Raw genomic sequence first — 21,522 nt, forward strand, 5'->3', positions numbered from 1 at the left:
GAAGAAACTAATCTACAGGGTGTATACAGCTTCCCAGGGAGCCTTCAGACTTTGATTTTATTGCTTAGAGTAGAAGTAATCTACACTGTGTATTTTTATTTTTCAGGAAATTGAAGCAGCCGTGATAGCTAAACAGCCGGATGTGGAAGGGATTTTGTCTAAAGGGCGTCATTTATACAAAGAAAAACCAGCCACTCAACCCGTAACGGTAATGAAGCAACCTTCGTAATATCTATTACTGCATAATGGGTTATGCCTCCCCTGTTGTACAATTGTCCTTGATGCAATGTATTTGAAACTTGGAGTCTTTCTAAGGTACCAGAGAAATACATGTTATGCTTTCAGCTAAAGCTTTTTAGACTTCATTTTTATTGCTTATTCTTATATCCCACCCTCCATCACTTTCACGATCCCAGAGCAGATTTTAAAAAGTAAAATATAAAAACCCCAGTAATTCTATAAAGTTTCCAGCTCAGCTCATAATGGATCAGTCCCCACTGTGAGAATAAAAATAAATAATTGCTGTTGGAAGATAGCCAACAACAGCACCAATCAAATCTCAGGGGGGAGGGAGTTGCATAGCTAGGGAGCCACTGCCGAAAAGGCTGTATCCCAAGTCACAACACAGTGTGTCTCACTTATGGGCTACATCATGAGAAGGGCCTAATTGCATATCATAATCCATGGGCAGGTTGGTGTAGGGTCTCAAGTCACCCAGGGCCTTATACATTAAAGTCAACACCTTGAATTGGGAATGATAACATGTTGGCAGCTGATGCAAAGCCTCTCCAAATCTTATTCAATTTTCAGTTTCTTCCACCTGATCAATAAAGTAGTCCCATTCAAAACGCAAACTACAATTCTGCCAGGGAAAACCAGTTCTTTTTTTCTGGGGGGACGCAGGGGTACACATACCCCTAAACATTTTGTGAATCTAAGTTTGGCCTCATTGAGGGGCAGTATTTCAATATGAGTAGGAAAATGAGAACATCCCTAAACATTTTTTTTAGAAAAAAAGCACTGGGGAAAACTTTGCCCATCATGTGTGAATAGTGTGTGAGGTGGGTAGGAGAGAAAGGGAGGAGGCTGGGCCACCTTCTATGCCATCTTCCTTTCTTTATTTGCCATTCATAGACTGCCTTGTGCCAGGTCCTTTCCACTTCTTCCATCAAATTGAGCGGCACGGGTCCCTTTCTGCTCTGGGTATGTTTGAGGATCTAGTGTTTGATGGGTCATTATAATTTTTGTTGTTGTTGTTAAACGAGATTTCTGTTGCAGCTACCATATTCAGCACTGAAGCAGGATAAAATGTAGGACCTTAGTTTAAATCAGCTTCAGACTTCTATAGACTGATAGACTGTGATAAGAAGTTTGCCCTTGCTTATACAGTGTATCATACTATGAGTCTATTTTTTCTTCATGTTTGCTTTTTTAATTTTAAAATGTGAGCTGTTTAATTTTTAAAATATTATTTACTTCCTATAGATACAATACAATGGATTGAATCGAGACATGCTCAACTTTGTTTGCATAGGGAAAAAAGCTTCAGGGAAGCAATATTTATCAATCTTCCTTCCCTGGGCACCCGCCCATATCTCCCCAAAAGCTGCTCTCGAAGGTTGGAAGACCTCTAGAACAGTGTGGAGAGTGCTGCTGGTGGCCGCAAGGGCGCTGGTGAAAACTACCCTGTTCCTCCATCAGAAAGCCTCCATTGTATCCCAGTTCCTTTTGTGAATGGAAGGAGCAAGTCTGGAATCCAATCCATTTATTCAAACCCTCACATCCATATCTTTTGCCCAAATTAAAATATAGTCCTCCCAAGACTATATCACTTCATAGTGAAGTTGAGATGCCAGGAAGAGTTGGGCTTAGCTGCCCCCCTATTTTATTCAAGTTGGCACCCCAGTAGTAGCAGTGTGGGAATATGGGAATGTTTAACTCTGTCCCATTTCACTGGTGACTCCCCATCTCAGCTGCTAGTAGTACCATGTTTGAAATCCTACAGGTATTTGTACTTTTCTTCTTGGAGGTATAGCATCAGCTTTCAGTGGTGAGCCATACAGCTCATAGCTATCTATGGTAATTTCACGTACAGTTCGGCTCTTTACCATGTGCAATTACACAAGAATACCGTCACTGCTTTCAAATATATAATGGAAATATTTTTAAAAATAAATAAAGTTAGCAGTTTCCTATGGTGGGAAGGACAGATCACTGGAAGGACAGATTGTGAAGCTGAGGCTCCAATACTTTGGCCACCTCATGAGAAGAGAAGACTCCCTGGAAAAGACCCTGATGTTGGGAAAGATGGAGGGCACAAGGAGAAGGGGACGACAGAGAATGAGATGGTTGGATGGTGTTCTTGAAGCTACTAGCATGAGTTTGATCAAACTGCGGGAGGCAGTGGAGGACAGAAGTGCCTGGCGTGCTCTGGTCCATGGGGTCACGAAGAGTCGGACACGACTAAACGACTAAACAACATGGTGGGGGAACATATCCCTCATCTGTGTATTTATTACAAGGATGACTAATAGTCCTTTCTACACAAAACATGAGCTGATTTAATTTGCTACATAGATAAAAAGAAACATTTAGACTAAAGAGTACAGTATGCTCAAAAGCCATGTTTCTTATATATGTTGAAGCTTATTTCAATAAATACAGATAATATTAAATAATTCTACTGGTAGACTATTGCAAGTAACATGGTATTTTCCTTGTAATAAATTTGGCATACTTATTAGGCAGTGTTGCACAGTTTGACCCTGAAAAATGAAAAAGATGGAACACTTCTTGCAGCACTTGTTGCAAGGCCTAGCATCTGTAATTGGCAGGGTCGGGTACCTGTTGCGTCAAGAAGGCAGGTTATCATTTCAAAGATCAGAAGCAACTACCACTGCTCCCTATCCCATCTTATCTTGCACAGAAGCCTACCTGAATGCTTATGGCAATGGGCAAATGGACACATTGGGGAAAGGAGTGAGCACATCATCCTAGTCTGCATCTCACATCTTGCTACTTATTAGCACTAGTTTTGTTCCATCACTTCTCACAGAAGCCTGGTTAGATGATCTTAGCCCATGCATCTCAAATGTGCACATCAGAGCTAGGGACTTAGGCAACCCCTGGATTGAGTGACTGGTATTCAGTGGCCATTGATTGGGGTCCCTGTGTATGAGCGTGGGGCATGCAAGTCACTGCTTCATCTCTCCCTGCTAGGTCCTATGGCTCCAGATGTGCTTAGTACAGATTGCTAGATGTAAACGAAGGCACCAGGCCACACACAGCAGTGGATGGGAGCTCCAAGACAGTATTTCAATGGATACCAGAACAAGCATACTCATTCACATGCATATCCTAATTCTCTCTTCTCACAATTAAAATGTGCTTGAGGGTGTAGAAGATTCAATGTTATCAATAGCTGATGAATTTTGTGTCTCATCATACTATTAATCTGTACTCTCCCTAGAGACCTAGAGATGTAACGTTAGACTGTTTTGCCTCTTTTCATTTGACAAATGTTCTGTGACATTGGGGAGGTGGTAATTCTGTATTGATTTACTATGGATGTTTGTATGTGATGCCAATAAAAGGTTTGATAATGATGATTAATCTGTACCATAAGAATGCAGTACCTGAACACTATAATTCAAATGGCATATTTAGTGCTACTGTTTTGTCAGATGACAAAATAGTAGCCTAGATTTCTTCACTGTTCTTCCTTCATATGTTTGAAAAGTCTTTGTTCCTCAATAAATGAGTTGAACTGTAATAAAATGAGGAAAAATGGGTCCCACAATACTTAGCATAGGAGGTAAGATATTTAGATCTTGTTGACAAAAAGTAATTGAGAAGGGCAAACAGAAAAGAGGGCAGTCAAATCTGCCAGTTCCCATTTCCTCAAATAAGTACTGTAAATTGACAGTACTTGACATTATGAGAAGTTTTCAGCTACACATACATTCAGTCATCCTCAATGTCTTAGCTACTTAAAAAAAAAATATTTTTAGTTGGGGAATAACACTGTTTTCAGAATTTAGACTATCTGTTTTCATGAAATGTCAAATTGTGTTTAAAATACCGCATACTACATGTGAATGTTGGCTACTGCCACTCTGTTTGGGGATATAATAATACGTTTGATAGAAGAGTTTGTGGGGATATTATCTTCTCTTTCTTGCTTACTTACAAAAGGCACTGAATTTCAAAGATATACAGGATCCCTGTTTTGCAGTCCTTTTGAAGCTACATTTGTTTCCAGTGGGGAATGAATGGTTAGCTTAGTAATCTATCTATCTATCATCTATCTATCTATCTATCTATCTATCTATCTATCTATCTATCATCAATATCCCTGGGTTTTGTTTTTGTTTTTTAATAAAATTATTACTAGGGGTAGAGTGATCAATTTTATTTGGGACTACAACATTTATATGGGACGCGGGTGGCACTGTGAGTTAAACCAAAGAGCCTAGGACTTGCCGATCAGAAGGTCGGCAGTTCAAATCCCCACGATGGGGTGAGCTCCCGTTGCTCAGTCCCTGCTCCTGCCAACTTAGCAGTTCGAAAGCACGTCAAAGTGCAAGTAGATAAATAGGTACCGCTCCGGCAGGAAGGTAAACGGTGTTCCCGTGCGCTGCTCTGGTTCGCCAGAAGCAGCTTAGTCATGCTGGCCACATGACCCGGAAGCTGTACGCTGGCTCCTCGGCCAATAAAGTGAGTTGAGCGCCGCAACCCCAGAGTCGGCTATGACTGGACCTAATGGTCAGGGGTCCCTTTACCTTTACAACATTTATACCCTCATCAGCCATGATCAAGATGGAAATCTCCTTTCCTGTGCTACAATTAGCTTTTGAGGGGAAACTTCCATTGACATCAATTGAAGTATTGCTAATTTATTATTTTTTAAACCAGAAGTGGTTGCTAACCACACAAATGGAGTAATGTTTGGCCTGCAAGGGAACTACATGTTATGTTATTGGAACTTCCTCTACCTGCTTTAATAATGCCCAGGATTCTTCTCCCATTTCCCAGCACAGAGCAGTTCAGATTACTCCCAAGTCAAGATATGCTTTAAATTTAAATTTAAATTTTCCAATTTTCTGCTTCATTATCATATGTGCTGTTTTAACAGAATGGCATATAATATAAAAAGCTGTGCTGTACACAAGATACTTTTTCATCCCAGGTCTTTATGAAATGTTTAATATATCTGTCTTCCCATTTCAGAGAAAATTAGAAGATTTAAATACTGACTGGAAAGCAGTAAACCATTTAATACAAGTGTTGAAAGGAAAGCCAGTGTCTGGGCCCTCAGGAATTGTATCATCTGCTGTTGGTAAGTACTTTGATGTTTCAGTAATCTTCAAAGTTTATATGTAAATGTTAAAATGAAGGTATATTTCTAACGCTGGTGAGAAAGCTGATGCTGAAAGCCATACAAAGAACACTTATATTTATTATTTTCTATGACTGCTCTATTGGCCTATTGAAGGAATATTCACACTACAAAGGCATAGTGATTTGAAACTAGTTCAGTTGTCATGGCTTTCCTCCAAGAATGTTTAGAATCATACTTTGAGGAGGGTGTTGAAAATACTTGACATTTGTTTCCTAGGAAGGAAGAATAGCTATTGAATTAGTATTACTTCATCTGTGGTGCAGATACACCCTAAGACAAAGTACAGTGGTACCTCTGGTTACGAACTTAATTCGTTCCAGAGGTCCGTTCTTAACCTGAGGTACCACTTTACCTAATGGGGCCTCCCGCTGCCGCCGCGCCGCCAACACGCGATTTCTGTTCTCATCCTGGGGGAAAGTTCTTAACCCGAGGTACTGCTTCCAGGTTAGCGGAGTCTGTAACCCAAAGTGTTTGTAACCCGAGGTACCACTGCAATGGAATTATTAAATTTAGTTCATAAATTGATTTATAGGTTGTGCTGGATAAGAGCTTTTTTAAAAGAAGGCTACTTCCTGTTATATGTGCTAGATGAAAGTTGAAAGATAAGTTGGGAATTAAATTTTCATTCAATTTGATGTTGCAGTTCAGTAATGGCTTGATTGCTTTTACCTCCGTTCTGTTTTTTTGCATATGGGCTCATCCACACGTCTGCTTGTCGCATGCTTTCTAACCACAGGTCTGAGAGTTTTTTCACTTGCCCTGCTGCATTCCCAGGAAAACCCTGCTGTTTACTTCTGAATCATAGCAAATGTCAATAGGGTTTTCTGTGGATTGATGTTCTGATTCAGGCATTGTGTCTATTGGAATAATAATGGGTTAATATATTCCTTAAGATACTACTTTTGTAATCTAAACCATGTTTATTTCTTAGTATGCATCTTTTATTTTAGTGAGATTTGATAACTATTCCTAGGTCTGAGGCTTATAATTGAAAGGCAATTTGATGGTATTGAGCTTAATATTGTCCTTGCTCACACATTTGTTTAAGGATTTCTGGTACGTGGAAAGAGCAGTACAACCATTCCTAATGTCCCATAGCAGTAGCATGCCCTCCAGCATAATAAACAGAACCCATTTTTCTCACTAGGACATTTTTCTCACTTATCTGGCTGAATGCTATTTCAAAAGTCTCAGCACATGCATAAGGTTCCCATTTCAGTCACCAGTACTTTGAATTAAAGCATTTTTGGAAGACCTCTGTCTGAGATTTTGGAGAATCATTGTCCAATGGAAATTGTACCAGCTAGCAGTTTGAAATTTAAAATACGAATTTCTGTAAACTTCACTAACCAAAGATTCCACTTGAATATCAGTAATAGAAATCACACTGTAATTATGAAGGAAGGGCAGGCTTTCATTTTATTTTTGGGAAAACTAATGTGTCAACTTAAGAATAGATTTTACATTACACTGATGATCTTCTTGACACTGAGAATACAAACTGCTTGGAATACTGATTATGAGAAGTGGCTCCCTATGTGGTTCATGTAATTTTAACTGTGCAAGCAGAACTCCAGGAAAATATTTTTCCTGATATGTTTAAAAGTTATTGAACCACATAGGAAACTGTATCACAGAAAACAATTTTCCAGGTGGTTACAAGTCCAAACTGGCTATATTTTTGATGGCAACCATGAACAGTCCCTCTTCTTCATACATGCAATCACTCAGGTGAGCACCCACATCTAACAGAATCATATGGGTGGAACTTCATTCCACCAGTGCTTTATTGGAGTAACACTCTACCTAGTCTATATATGTAGTCTGTAAACGTATATCTGGGATTAAGCTTCATTAAATAGTAGAACGTACCTCTGAGTAAACATATATAGGATTGCATTCTGAGGAACTTTCCAATTACCGTATTTTTTGCACCATAACACTCACTTTTTTCCTCCTAGAAAGTAAGGGGAAATGTCTGTGCGTGTTATGGAGCGAATGCCTACGGATGGCGGGGGATCTGCTGCAGTCGTGAGCAGAGGATCCATTGTTCCCCTTCCTTCCCTCCTCCGTGGCTCGCTTTGAGACAGCAAAGCGGGAGAGGAGCCTTCTCCTCTTGTACCCCTCTTCTGCATTATGAATAGCATCCTTCTCCACCCAACCCACGCGTGTTCCTTGTCCCTTGAGTGCTTTTCCTTCCCTCCCCACTTAAAACGTGGTTACAAAGCATGGATCCACATGGATCCTCAGGATTTTTGCACTGGGCTACCCCAAACTCACCGTCAGATCACATGTCTGTGGCCACAGCATGAACCACAAAAATCATACACCCACTGTTTCGTTTAGAATACTTTTTTTCTTGTTTTCCTCCGCTAAAAACTATGTGCGTGTTATGGTCGGTTGCGTGTTATAGAGCAAAAAATACAGTACATTTCTGGAAGTGTTTTCGGTAATTAACAATATTTATGGCAGATGTTCCTCTTGATGCATTCAAGAAGTAGATTAGGACATAAGGAGCAGGTTTTGTCAAGGAATACTTGAAAGTTTATGTTCACCTGCTGGAAGCATTGAAGTTTCAACAATTTGGACAGAAAACCTAAGGACCTGGCCTAAAAGAGGGAGTCTACAGCTGAGGAAGGGGTCTACAGTCGTCTGGCAAGAATCATTGTCCTTTCTAGTTCTCAGGAAACAGATGCAGCTGGATAGTATTTTCAGTTGAACAGACTGAACCTTCTTTTCTGCCTGACTGCCAGAGGCCTATTTAGGTTTGGTTGTTAACTGATTTTTTCAGATGTCTTCAAATCTTACAAAACTGAATGAAGTACCTCATGTTTACATTAGCCATTCAGTGAAACACTGGCCATTAGGCACTCATAAAGTACCATAACTATGGAGTATCATATGTATGGCAAAAAGGAAAAATTTGCTGAGCATTGACAGCAGTACTATTGGAATTTATCACTTTCTGGAATTTCAAACTATATAGCCTATGGCTGTCCAGCTCAAGTCAAATGGATCTGAGAAGTCATCCTTAGTAATATTTGTGTAGGAAATTCATGCTATGTGTAGCAGTCCTGACAATGTTTTAGATCGTCTAAGGAAATTAAGATCCCGGGGGAGAGATTTTCAGATAATTCATTGGGGAGGCAAGTTTCATGACACACATGCTTAACAAATACATTATAGTACAAAACTGAATTTAGTGGTTTGATTTGAAGAATTTTCAAGGTCAAGACCCTGTTTCAAGAGAAGTTTTATTTTCAAGACAGTTGACATCGGACACAAAATGAAAGACAAACTCGCCTAATAAAAAGACAAAGAGTTCAGACTAACACAGCTACTCTTTTGGAATCCATCTAATAAAGCTTTCAGATTCAATTTACTCTCTGCATATAGCTTGAGGAATCTCTGGAGGTCATTCACAGCGTGTGCTTCAACACAAACGGAGAAATAATGAAAAGGACTTGGATAAAAAGCTGACACTATGCCTTCAAAATTGCATGAATAAAAGCATAATACGCTAGTTAATGGTTGAAATTCTCTGTGTTTTATAAGATTTTCTCTCTCAGTCTCTGTCTTAATGCATGGATTTGTTACAGTACTAGCTTAGAGAATAAACACGAAAATAAAACATGTAAGCCGGAAGTCTGATTTAAACCAATAGAAAGTATGTTGGTACTTCATATTTAACTTATCCTATTCCACTCCAAACACTTGGGATTCATTTCTGCAATACAGATACACAACTATACTTTATATGAGGAATATTTGTGACCTTTTGCTAGTATTAAGAGCATTCTTCAGTGTGCAGATCTGAACATATTTTGCCCCAATCTAGAAATAACCTCACACAATGAGATCTAGTTAGCCTCCTTGGAAAGCAGATGAACATTTGCACCTGTATGACATTGTAAGACCGGTAGGAAGGTTCATTCCTAATGACAGACAGCCGCAAAAACGTGTGTATGAAAGAGAAAGACTGTGGGGTATCACTACCCGCTTTTACACTGACTCTGCCTACCACCGGCATGCAGCCCCCAGAAGTTTAGCTGCAAGGAATTGTGTGGTTCTCTGGATGACTCCAATTTCTCTATCATAGCATATGCAAAATAATAGTCTTAACAATAATAGACTAAAAAAAAAGTCTATAATTTAAAAATATAGTTCCCCAATATTTTATTTTATACATAGGAGGTTTGCTTGTATTGAATATTTTCTACCATTATTATTGTTGTTGTTATTGTTGTTGTTATTGTTATTATTATAATATTTATATTTATAGAATTCATGTACCACCCTATACTATACCCAGAGGTCTCAGGGCGGTTCACAGAACAAAATAAAAATATAAAACCACAAAATACATAATCAAAATAAAAACAACAACCCAGTCTTTATTTAGATGCTAACAAGTAACTTGTGCAAGCAAAATAAATGGTCCAGATCTGATAAAGCTAGAAAATCGGAAAGACATGACATTGTTTTAGAGACTATTTTGTAATGATATCAAAATGAATTTTTGCACTGAGCTATGACACAAGGTTCTCAAGCAGCAGTCACTTTTGGAAGAGAGATCAGGATGAGCTGATCAATCATCTTTAGCATGGCCTCAGGAAAGTTTCACAGGGGCTGCCACAATAACAGTAACTTACAGAAGACTGGAATTTGAGATAGTTTATCTTTCAGGAAGATTTTGAATGGAGTAATACGTCCTGGCTGTGTGAACTTTATTAATGGGACTCCAGATTAGAAAGATAAAGTATAATCTTTAATCAGTGTCAAGGCTACTACTTAATCAGTGTCAGTGCCTGCTAAAGCCACAGCTGTAAATGGGTACAGATACGAAATTTTTGGGCATCAGAGATGAAGCAGCCAACTGACTGTTTTTAAAGCCAGTTCTTCTGCAATGTTTTATCTCTAAACATTTGTCTCTAAATGCCTTTATCTCTAAAACTTCTCTCATCAGCATTTTAATCATGAATATGTATTGCATTTTCAAGATAATTCAGCTATTATTGCTTTTGCAGAGCTTTCAGCTATTGAAATTGAGATTATGGCTTTTAAAGTTCACACCCATTTTATGTATTCGGAAACATACTTTTAAGATGCAGTGCAAAAGACTGGAAACAAGAATGGTTTCAGTGTGGAAAATTACTTCATTCTTCTCTGTGAAAAGCAGACCCAGAGTTTTGGATGTAGGTATTCTTTCCTTCCCAGCACCCTTGATGCATGCAGGACCACAACCAGCAGCGACTTGTTTGTGGACACTGGTTTTATACAAGGATGGTTTGCATGCAAGAGTGTTTAAGCCAGTTTATCTGTTCTCATAACAGCTAAACTGAAATAGGTATGGGAACAAGGAAGAGAAAAAATGTGCTTAGCTTTTTAAAACCCACCTTCATACTTCTTTCACTAGTTCTGTTCAAATCACTTAATACACATGCAGAGCTTGCCCTTGGTTTTCTGATTTGTGGCACACCCGCCATAATTTGATTCTTGAGATTCAAGTTTACAGTACCTTCATAGCAGGTGGTGCCTAACTCATGGTCTGAGGGGCCATATATGTTCCCTAAGGAGTTTTTGCTGATCCTCCAATTCCCCTAATAATTTGACTGCTGGATCTGCAATTGGGAGAGGGGGGTTTAAAAAAATGCAGAGCAAAAGTTGGCGCTGTTTGAACTTCCCATAATGATTTTTAGCAATCATATCTCTTTCTCGGGCTTGCGAGCAATTCACATGACATCCTCCTTACACTTGCTAGAGCTTGTGGCCAGAGGGTGGTGATGTACACATAAATCCTAGTAGCAGGGAAGTCCCTGGGCTCACACCACCCTTAACTGAGCAAGAACTGAGGGAGGAGGAGAGATGACTACTATCTATTAGGTGATGTTGAGGAGGCAAACTGGGAACCTTTAGATCTGAGAACAGTTGCCCCATCTCATAGGCCATTAAACTGCAAGACAGCATTGTATCCTCAGGTCCTGGACTAACCTTACCTAACCTTCTGGACAGAAAAGACTACAAGAGAGTCTTCTGTTCATCTAAGCTGTGCTCAAGAGACAAGAGGCGCATCCATGCCATACATTGAAAGCACTTTTATGCCACTTCAAGGGTAATAGAGAATCCTGAGAACTGTAGCTTGTTACCTTACAAGTGTAAGATTCTCACTTCGGCAGAGCTAACCAGCTGCAAAAATATAAGATGGGGGACACCTTGTTTGCCCGCAGTACATGCAAAAAAGCTCTAGGGGGTCTTAGTAGACCACAAGCTTAATGTGAGTCAATAGTGTGATGCAGCAGCAAAAAACCTAGTGCTATTCTAGGCTGCATCAACAGAAGTATAGTGTCTGGATTAAGGAAAGTCATAGTACCACTCTATTCTGCCTTGGTCAGACCACACCTGTAGTACTGTGTCCAGTTCTGGGTGCTGCAATTTAAGAAGGATATTGACAAGCTGGAGTGTTTGCAGGGGATGGTGACCAGGATGATCAAGAGTCTGGAAACCAAGCCTTATGAGGAATTGTTGAGGGTATTGGGTATGTTCAGACTGATAAAGAGGAGTCTTAAAGGAGATATGATATCCTTCTTCAAATATCCAAAAGGCTGTCACAAGGAAGATGGAGCAAGATTGTTTTCTCCTGCTCTAGCGACTAGAACCTGAACCAATGGCTTTAAGTTACAAAAGAGGAGATTCTGACTAAACATCAGGAAGAACTTTCAACAGTAATAGCTGATCAACAGTGTAACAGACTCCTTAAGGAGGTGGTGGACTCTCCTTCATTGAGGTTTTAAGCAGAACTTGGGTGGTCACCTGTCATGTCTGCTTTATTTGAGATTCCTGCATTGCAGGGGGTTGAACTAAATGTCTCTGGTGGATCCCTTCCAACACTACAGTTCTATGATTCTGAGAAGACAGCATAGATAGGGGAAAAACTGTGATCAATTTTCATAAAAATGAATTAATTCAGCTGTTGACATAAATCAAAGCATCTATTTAAACATATTTTATTTTTTAAGAGAACACATTTTGCCTCAGTTATTTACTGCTCCCAACCCCTCCACATTAACTCTGTTCTTACCTGCAATTGGCTAGACTTTTCCACCTTTACTGTAACAAGGAATGATCCCTGTGGAGCTAACAGTTGTGTTGTGCTGGGAAACAGCTGTCAGAAGCTTCCCCTATTCATCTTCCACCTTCATCTCTGCAGTTGAATATGTCATGACTGCATCTCAGCCAGCGTTCATTGACCCAGAAAGGCAAGTTCAAACTAAATCCTCTGCTTACTAGCAGAACACATTGGGTAAATCTGGCATGCTCATGTTTTGCTTCAACCTAACAGTTTCAGGTTGCAGTGGGAGAAGGTCTTACTTGGTATATGAGCAGGCATTTTAATGTAACATATTAAAAAAATGAAACAATTCCACACATGTAGTTCTAAACATTATCCGTAGGAAGTTTGTCCAGCTCTACATCTTACTCACACTGCAATAACATGGAAAGGCTTAAATTATCTAGTTCATGAAAAATAACAGCTCAAACTTAGTCTTCACTGACCTCATTTAATGCTGTATTCCCATAGCTTCCATGCTGTGTTGAAATATCTTTTAGACATTTCTCTTTGGAACAGAGAAAGGTTAACATGATTATGTTGTCTATAAGAGAGATGTTTCAGCTTCTGTAAATGTTTTATTTTTGGATATAAAGAGATGAGAAATGATTTATACAAAAATCTTACATCAAAATTAATTTTAACTGATTTGATATATCATGAAAGACTAATCTTTAAAGGACTGCTCATGTTTCATGGTTCTTAATGCTGTCAAGGCAGCATTCCTAGGAAGGGGCAACCACAGATCAAGTTGGACTTAGGATATCAAAAATGGATTAAAAAGAGTTTTTTCATCACATCAAAATACCTTCCCCCAAAGAGGGTGCTGCTACTGCTGCAGTTAACAGTCAAAGCTGGAAAAATATGCTTTTTCTGGGCATCCAGAAGCATGGCTAGCACCATTCCAAGCTGTGATCATGAAGTGAGTGTGGTCCCATCAGATCAGGAGCATCACCTCTTCCACAATTGACTGTATCATACACCACAACATTTCCATATTATCCTAATTAAGTTTCAGCATGTCATCTCTAGGCATCTCATTAAAAAAGGGGAAAAAATCTCAAGCACAGGTTCAGATAATCCACTGCAACACCTGGATCTAATGTAAAGGCACTTACTCTGAAGTACTTGCTAACCCTTCCCAGTGTGTATCTTCATGGGACAGACAGGACACCAGCTCTTCTCCCTTTAGTATTAAACTCAGTGAGCTCATCCATTCCCCCTCTGCCTCCCAAATGCCAAACCATCAGCATGTTGCTGTTTGGGAAGCACTACTCAAAGCACTAACGCCTGAAGTTCAGCTGGTTGACACTCGTCAAAGTGCAGCAATTTGCACGGTGCTTCCCAAACACCTGACAAAATTATGATGTCAGATGATGGATCAGTGGTTGGTCCCTCTCACCTGTCAAAGTTTTGCCCCAGCCAGATACAGATGTAGCTTGCTGGGCCAAAACAGTTGCCTACTCCTGGTTTAGAGTTTTTAACTAATTGTATATACACAGTGTTATATATATATGAATTTGTATTAAAACTGTAAGTCACTATAAACCTTTTTACTTTTAAAATATGCAGAAGCCTAATGGCAAAATAATTTGCTTATTCAATTTAATCAATACATTGGAATGCATTAAAATAATCTGTTCTTGTAGTTTCTTGAATAGACAGGTTATTTGTCTAAGCGAAGATGTATGATGAAGTACAAAATATATTTAAATGAAAAATAATCAATTGTAGCACTTTTGTCTAAAGCTCTGTCTGTTCATTCATCAGGCAAGCTGCTGTTGGCCTGAAGGAGTTTCCTAGCTGTTAAATGTAACTTGAAATATGTGGGTAGAAAGGAATTGATATGATGATCTGGGAGCTATTCTATCAAGAAATGATATGCTGATTTGTATAAAATAAAAAGTAAAACACTGAGGTGGAGGAGAAATAAAAAAGGGAAATTAGATGGAATCAGCATTAAAGCTACTGACTTCTTCAAAAAAGAAGTATTTGTGATTGATGCAAAGTATGCAGCATCCAAAACCTAAAAATCGGCATTAATATTTTCCCCCTGCCCCTGGATTTCAAGATAAAACAACTTCACTCTTACCCTAAATATACCCATCCCCTTGTTGCTCACTCCTTGACATTAATGTATAAAACATATTAGTCATAAGACTTTATTCCAAAGCATCCAACCTCTGTCTTTAAGGTGGCTAATCTGATGGTAAATGAAATGAGATGACATTTTGGAATTGCTACCATAAATTGTAACTGATGTGTGAAATGAAAAAATTATCTATTGTGGAAAGGAATGGCAGTCATTGTGCAGACAATCTTATCTTTTTCTCTGGGAGGAGTAGGTACAAAAATCCACCACAGGTAAACTCCTTGTAGGCAAAATATAAAAATCAAGATTCTAAAAGGCACTGTGTTGGTTCTTTTTGTTGTAAGCAGAAGTAGGTACTACTGAAAGTTTGAGAATTAAAGAAAATAGTTTTCAAATTGCTTGTTTTAGTTTGCAGAGATATATCTAACTAATTTTGCATATGCATTTTAATTTTTATAACCTTATATTGTCCTCAGAGGACTTGACTGGTGTGTGCTGCAACAAAGTAGGTGAGGGTTGCTTTCTAGCTGTGCTTTGAAGACTGAACTTTGTGAATTTCAAAATTGGCTCAGATGGTACACAGTTTAACTTTATTAAATCAGAGCCAATAAACAGAGAGGCTTAGAAGGTGATTGTATCCTACATCTATTTATGTGAAAGTGTGTGTGAATTAATAAGTGGAATATGGGGAGCTTTAGGATAATAGCACAAGATATTTCATTTAACTTCCCTTGGCCTAAGTGCTGTTTACTGAACCTAACTTGAGTTTGGCTATTAGTACTTACTGCTGTTATTTTTGATATGCTATATTAAGACTACATTTTCTCATGTATATTTCTAGTAAAATAAACTGCTTCATTCAAAAGGCAGGTCATCAGAGCAGCCACTACCATTAGGCAGATTGAGGCACCTGGAGTGTGTGTATGTGGGTGAGCAGCAATGGTAGCCCCTCCCTGTCATTCCTTCCTGTTCAATAACAGAAGAGAATAGCTTTGCACCCTTTAAGCTGGGCTGATGCCCTCAGTGTGGTGGTGGTCATTCTTCCATTGCCAGTACAGTGGTACCTCGGTTTACATTCTTAAACCGAAACCGTTCTTAAACTGAGGCGTGCTTTCCCTAATGAGGCCTCCTGCCGCTGGTGCTCTTCCACCATTTGGATTCCGTTCTTAGACTGAGGTAAAATTCACAAATCGGGACACTACTTCCTGTTTTGCGGAGTTCGTAAACCGAATAGTTCTTAAACCAGACTGTTCTTAAACCGAGGTACCACTGTATTGAAGTAAGAATCAGCTTTCTAATCCAGTTGCAGAATGGAAAGGGGTGTCACCTTGTTCTTTGTCTCATGTAGCAAAATATTTTGAGCCAGTTCTTCAGGACACAACAAATTGGTGAATTCAATCTAACATATATGGTTCACATATTCCTTTCTTTTACTTTCTGCTTAGTTTTTTGAAAATATGAGCTGTATTTTTATATATAAGCACATCAATTTCAATGTATTACTGCAATCTTTGGAGATTCAAAATATTCTTTAAAGGCTGTGAAAGTTGGCAAAGCTGAAATCCGTGACATTTGATTCCATAGTTATGCTCATTATGAAAGTGCACCATTTTTTCATGAAGGAAAACAGCTGATATTCATTGTTTGTGGCTGTTACCAAAAAAAACCCCCTCTCTTTTGTAGGCACAGGATAAATCTGCATATTTTCCAGCTGCATGTGTTGGTCTATACATGCAGAATATTTGTATGTCAATGTTTCGTTCACCTTTGGGGAGATAGTACAGTGGTACCTCAGGTTACAAACACTTCGGGCTACAAACTCCGCTAACCCGGAAGTAGTACCTCGGGTTAAGAACTTTACCTCAGGATGAGAGCAGAAATCGCGCAGTGGCAGCGGGAGGCCCCATTAGCTAAAGTGGTACTTCAGGTTAAGAATGGTTTCAGGTTATGAATGGACCTCCAGAATGAATTAAGTTCGTAACCAGAGGCACCAGTGTACTGGGTTGCAAGCATTTTTTGCCCACTTTGTACCATTTGCCTGGAACTCGTAGACAACCAGGACTTTCATGTGGACAACCTTGTGGAGGGACCAGTCATTTCTTCCCCCATTCACTTTATAGAAGGCAAATTTTATTATTACACTACTAAGAAACTAGTCATCTGTGTATCCCTTGCGGCTAAGAAGAAGTGGGTTAAACTCACTATGTAAGGACATGCAAGCTCTGGTAGCATCTAAGCAGGCTAATAAATAATCTTGCAGGATAGTAATTTTTGTGGGGTTATTTACACAGATATTCTATGTGTTTAGACTGGTGCATATAAATAACATTTACTCCCTGCAACCTATTATGCAAATTGTTTCTTAGCTATGCACATCTAGTACATTAATTGTTGAATTATATCCTAGATGCTTTGTGTCTGCTCATAGCAGCTAATTCAAAAAGTTGGGAAAGGATCAACAGGAGCATCTTTTCAGCTTACCATTTGCTCATGGCAGGATAATTTATGATGCTTTCTGCTAAGATAACAGGAAAGGTTGCCATGGAGACATTAGCAAACTGTTGTGTCCTAATGTAGCTGGTTTTGTTGCTCCACATCTGGTCGATTAATATGCAGCCAGTAGTTCCAATGTTTTTTTTTTGAACTTGGTTTTTATAGTTTTTTCTACCAAATCTTGAATCCAGTATTTATTAAAGGGGGAAATGTAGCACTTAGCATATAGAGATTACATTTAGCTAGAAAAAATAGAAATTTCATTATAGGCAGCTAAAATAAATTTTAGTTTGCTGTCCTGCACATAGCTACCTGGTAGCTAATGGTTGGCATCCATCTGTTTTGGGAGACGGTAGAGGAGTTGATTTTGCCTTTGGAGGTGAAGTAAATCTATTGGAAGATTACAGCATCTGCTGTGGCTGTAGAGATTGATATGGGAGATACTATACATGTTTTGTTGCAGCTGGGGCAGATGAAGGTGTCCAGTTTTCCTTCTGCAGATTCATCATGCTGTTTCTTCTGTCTGAGGTTTCATTTATTTCCATGAGAATTACTCTGAGTGAAGTGTGGATACATTCAAATATCACCTTTGTCAGGAACTCACAAGGTGGCTTACGCAAACTTCAGTTCCCGCAACAACATTAGTTATAAGATAATAATATTTTCAGGATAATTGTAAGATAGCGTACAAACACCCAAAATGCAAAATAAAACTGCTGTATCATGCGTTGTGGAAGGGCTGAAGAATCCTACCACCATTTTCCCACTCCAAATTATATTCTTCCATTGCTGCTTTGCAGCAAGGTAACATGCCAGTGGTTGTTTCCTGCATACTTTTGTGTGTAACATGAGACTTGCAGTCCATGGCTAACAGCCTAGGAGTCATTGCTTACTAGCAGCTAATTAGTGTGGATTTTAGGTACCCTTAGTAAGGGGTGAGGTTATCAAGTCAGATCAAATTTCTAGTCCTTCACCTTCCACTTTTAGCCCAAGCCCTGCCCACCACTGGCATATGACCCCCCCAAAGGGTTACCCAAAATGAATGTGGCACTGAGGCTGCAAAAGGTTACCCACTCTTGCACTAAACAGTTTGGGTACAAGCTTTTTAAAGAACTGCCCTCACCCTGCCTGATTTTAACATCATAAACAAAGCTCATTAGCTGGGGTCCAAAAAGCCACATCGTTACAGGGTGTTAGGAAACCCCTAAAAGCCCACCTATTCTTGCTTGCTTGCTTTTCCCTGAGCTGTATCTTAATTTGTTGGATTGGATGTTTGCTTTGATGCTGTTGCTGGTTTTTATTAATGATTTTGTTGTTGTTGTTGTTGTATTGGTTGTATTTTACTTTTTTGTTCTGTAAGCTGCCTTGGGAAGGTTTTTATCCTTGCAGGTGGCTTCCAAATATTTTACATTAAAAAAAACAGATAAAAATAAATACATATCAATGACTTTAAAGGAAAGAGAATTCCCTTGGTGTCCACGGTTAACGTAGACATCACATGAATTTGCTAAAATTATCATTATAGTGAATAACTATGTCAGTAAATTAAATTATTGATCTTAGCTTTTTTATTCAATGTCACTGCATTTTTCTTCCCTTTCAGTAACTTCTCCTGGCCAAACTGTTACTGTGGTAACGCAAACTCTGGTAACCAAGGAAACTACCATCTCCAAACAAGAAATGCCATCATCTTTGCTTCTGGAGGTGCCAGCCCTGGCTGAATTCAATAAGGCATGGGCAGACCTCACTGACTGGCTTTCTCTATTGGATCGAGTGATAAAATCCCAGATAGTGACTGTAGGTGATCTTGACGAAATCAATGACATGATCATCAAACAAAAGGTATGTGAAACATCTACATACTTAATTTTATGCCTGACAGAAATAGCTGCTACAAATGGAACAATTTAAACAGGAAGTATATTAGTATACATTGCACACATATTCTTCAGCAAATTAATTTTAAATGTGAATCTGTTCTGCTTTATACCCGTTTTCAAATGTATATGACAATTATTAAGATTTGCAGAGTGAAAATAAAGGTAAAAGATCAAAACAATGAGATCAGTCTCATTGCCTTTGCCTCAAACCAGTTACTTTGATATTTAGACATCAATATACTACTTTCTCAGAAGTCAGTAAATAGGTTGAGTATTACATGATGCAAGCAGAATAAACCAACATCTCTTTACCTTTTTATGTTAGAATATTTCTCTAAGAACTTTCTGAGAGGTTTGTATCCTGCTGTCATGCTATTACGAAAAGCTTCTCAATCCCCTTAAAGAAAAGAGCAGCTCATTAATGCAAGTGTTTTGTCAGCAAACTTTTAAAGTGCTACTTATCGTTGAAAACACACAAAAATGTGGAAATATAGAAGCATGGACAAAAACAAAACTTTAACTTCAGCAACTCTGGCGCAATAAAAGTAATTTGTTTATTATATAGCCTGAAAGTAATTACCTGCCTCCTAGATTTAACAACGCTCCATATAAAATATCTAGCTTGCATGAGCAAAACTTTAAGAGCTTCACTTCCATTCCACTGATCCTTTCAAGAGTACATCAGACACTTTGTTATACAACATTGTCTCCTTCAAATGCAAATTCTAATTTAGTCTATTTAAGGCATGGGTGTTTTTTAAAAAAAGTATATGTGTAACAAGCAATCAGAAAGTTGATAATATACAAAGAAATGTTTTTAAATAAGAGCTAGACCTTACTTGTATGAAAATGATGGTCCATGGGTAAGAATCTTAGACTTTAGGACCCACCCTCTTACGTAGATAGTGCTACGTTAGCACTGACTCTTTTCTGCTAAGGGCAACAATGCAAATGCTAAATATTATCTAAATGTGCAAACATTTTTTTAGTCCAGGTGAAAAACATGTAACCAGGAGCTATCATATCCTATGTTACGATACATAACTTGATTGTGGCTGTGTCTCAGCATTATTATTTTTTATTAAGTTCACTTACTCCTTATTTCAGAAGATCATTCTAAGCCTTACCCATTTGTGATTGGGGGATATATATCCCTTACAGGACCTTTCTTTGAACATGACCTCAGTAAATGTTCAGTAAATGACCTCAGTAAATTAGAGCATAAATTGATCAGGTTGCTTTTCAAAAAGTATAGAAATGCATATGAGCAGGTCTCAGGGCTGGGGTTGATGTCTTAACCACAGTTAATATTAACCTTCATCTTCACTAGGATTTGCAGTGTCCAGTGTCTTTACTCCTGGTCACATAACCCAGGCCTCTTACTCTAAATCTTCATAAAACTTCTTCTTAGGATTATTCGTCTCAATACATGCACACAGACATAATTTTAGGTTTCCAGACATCTCCATAGTCTTCAGGGCCTTCATCTCCACCTGTAGCCCTTACACTAGGTTTGTAGGTATATAAATTTATGCTACAGTATTCACACCTACTTGGACTGGGATACAATCAGGGTAGATTGGCAGGGGTGAAGGGAGCTTCTTCATTCTAAAAAAAAAAGTGGTTTTTTTTAGCTTCAATTGTGTTTTGTAGAACATATTGTGATGTGAGTGTTGGTCTAAAAGGAACAGAATCTTCTACAGTGGTACCTTGGGTAAAGTACTTAATTTGTTCCGGAGGTCCGTTCTTAACCTGAAACTGTTCTTAACCTGAAGCACCACTTTAGCTAATAGGGCCACACTGCCAGAGCACGATTTCTGTTCTCATCCTGAAGCAAAGTTCTTTTTAGGGAAGCTTTTAATGTTTGATGTATCACAGTATTTTAATATTCTTTTGGAAGCCGCCCAGAGTGGCTGGGGAAACCCAGCCAGATGGGCAGGGTATAAATAATATATTATTATTATCATTATTATTATTATTATTAACCCGAGGTACTATTTCTGGGTTAGCGCAGTCTGTAACCTGAAGTGTATGTAACCTGAAGCGTATGTAACCCGAGCTACCACTGTACTTCTGTCTGCTGCCAATGTACAAGAAGAAAACTGACATAAAATCAACTTGAGTGCTAACATTCTGAGTTCAGAGCTTACAAAGTCATCTCTGAATTAGATATGCTGAAATCCACATTTTAGTTATGGTTGATTTAGCACCCTCGTGTAGTTTGAGCATAAATGAGAAGTCTTCTTTTCTACTTTTTGTATAATTTATGTAGAGAGAAAATCTGTGGAGTACTATTTCCTGCAAGGTACAACATTAATGGTTAGGCTACATCAGCATCCCCAGTGGGAATGAGGGCAGGAGTGGGATGCAGTGAATTTCAAGCCACCATTATGCAAGCTTGTTTACACACAAATGGCTTAGTGAATTGCAAGTTCCATTGCAAGTGAATGTAGCATTACCTTAGCCTCCATTTAGAGAACTGATATTCTTTAAAATAATTATTATGAGTAGGTTGCCAACTGAGATGTGCACTGCTAAAGTGCTTTTT

General features: G+C 38.7%; 1 protein-coding gene across 11 annotated transcripts in view; it reads left to right on the forward strand.

Moving 5' to 3' along the window:
• Positions 1 to 21,522, forward strand: part of DMD (dystrophin) — a 1,048,023-nt gene that overhangs the window by 731,728 nt on the left and 294,773 nt on the right. For all 11 annotated transcript variants that reach the window (XM_082219922.1, XM_082219929.1, XM_082219924.1 and 8 more), the window contains 3 exons: positions 107 to 208; positions 5,230 to 5,338; positions 18,698 to 18,936. In XM_082219922.1, coding sequence (XP_082076048.1) covers positions 107 to 208; positions 5,230 to 5,338; positions 18,698 to 18,936 — 450 coding nt within the window. The remainder of the gene's footprint in view (positions 1 to 106; positions 209 to 5,229; positions 5,339 to 18,697; positions 18,937 to 21,522) is intronic.

Source organism: Podarcis vaucheri (genome assembly GCF_965113315.1).
Source record: "Podarcis vaucheri genome assembly, chromosome: 4".
In the NCBI taxonomy this organism is placed as follows: Eukaryota; Metazoa; Chordata; class Lepidosauria; order Squamata; family Lacertidae; genus Podarcis; species Podarcis vaucheri.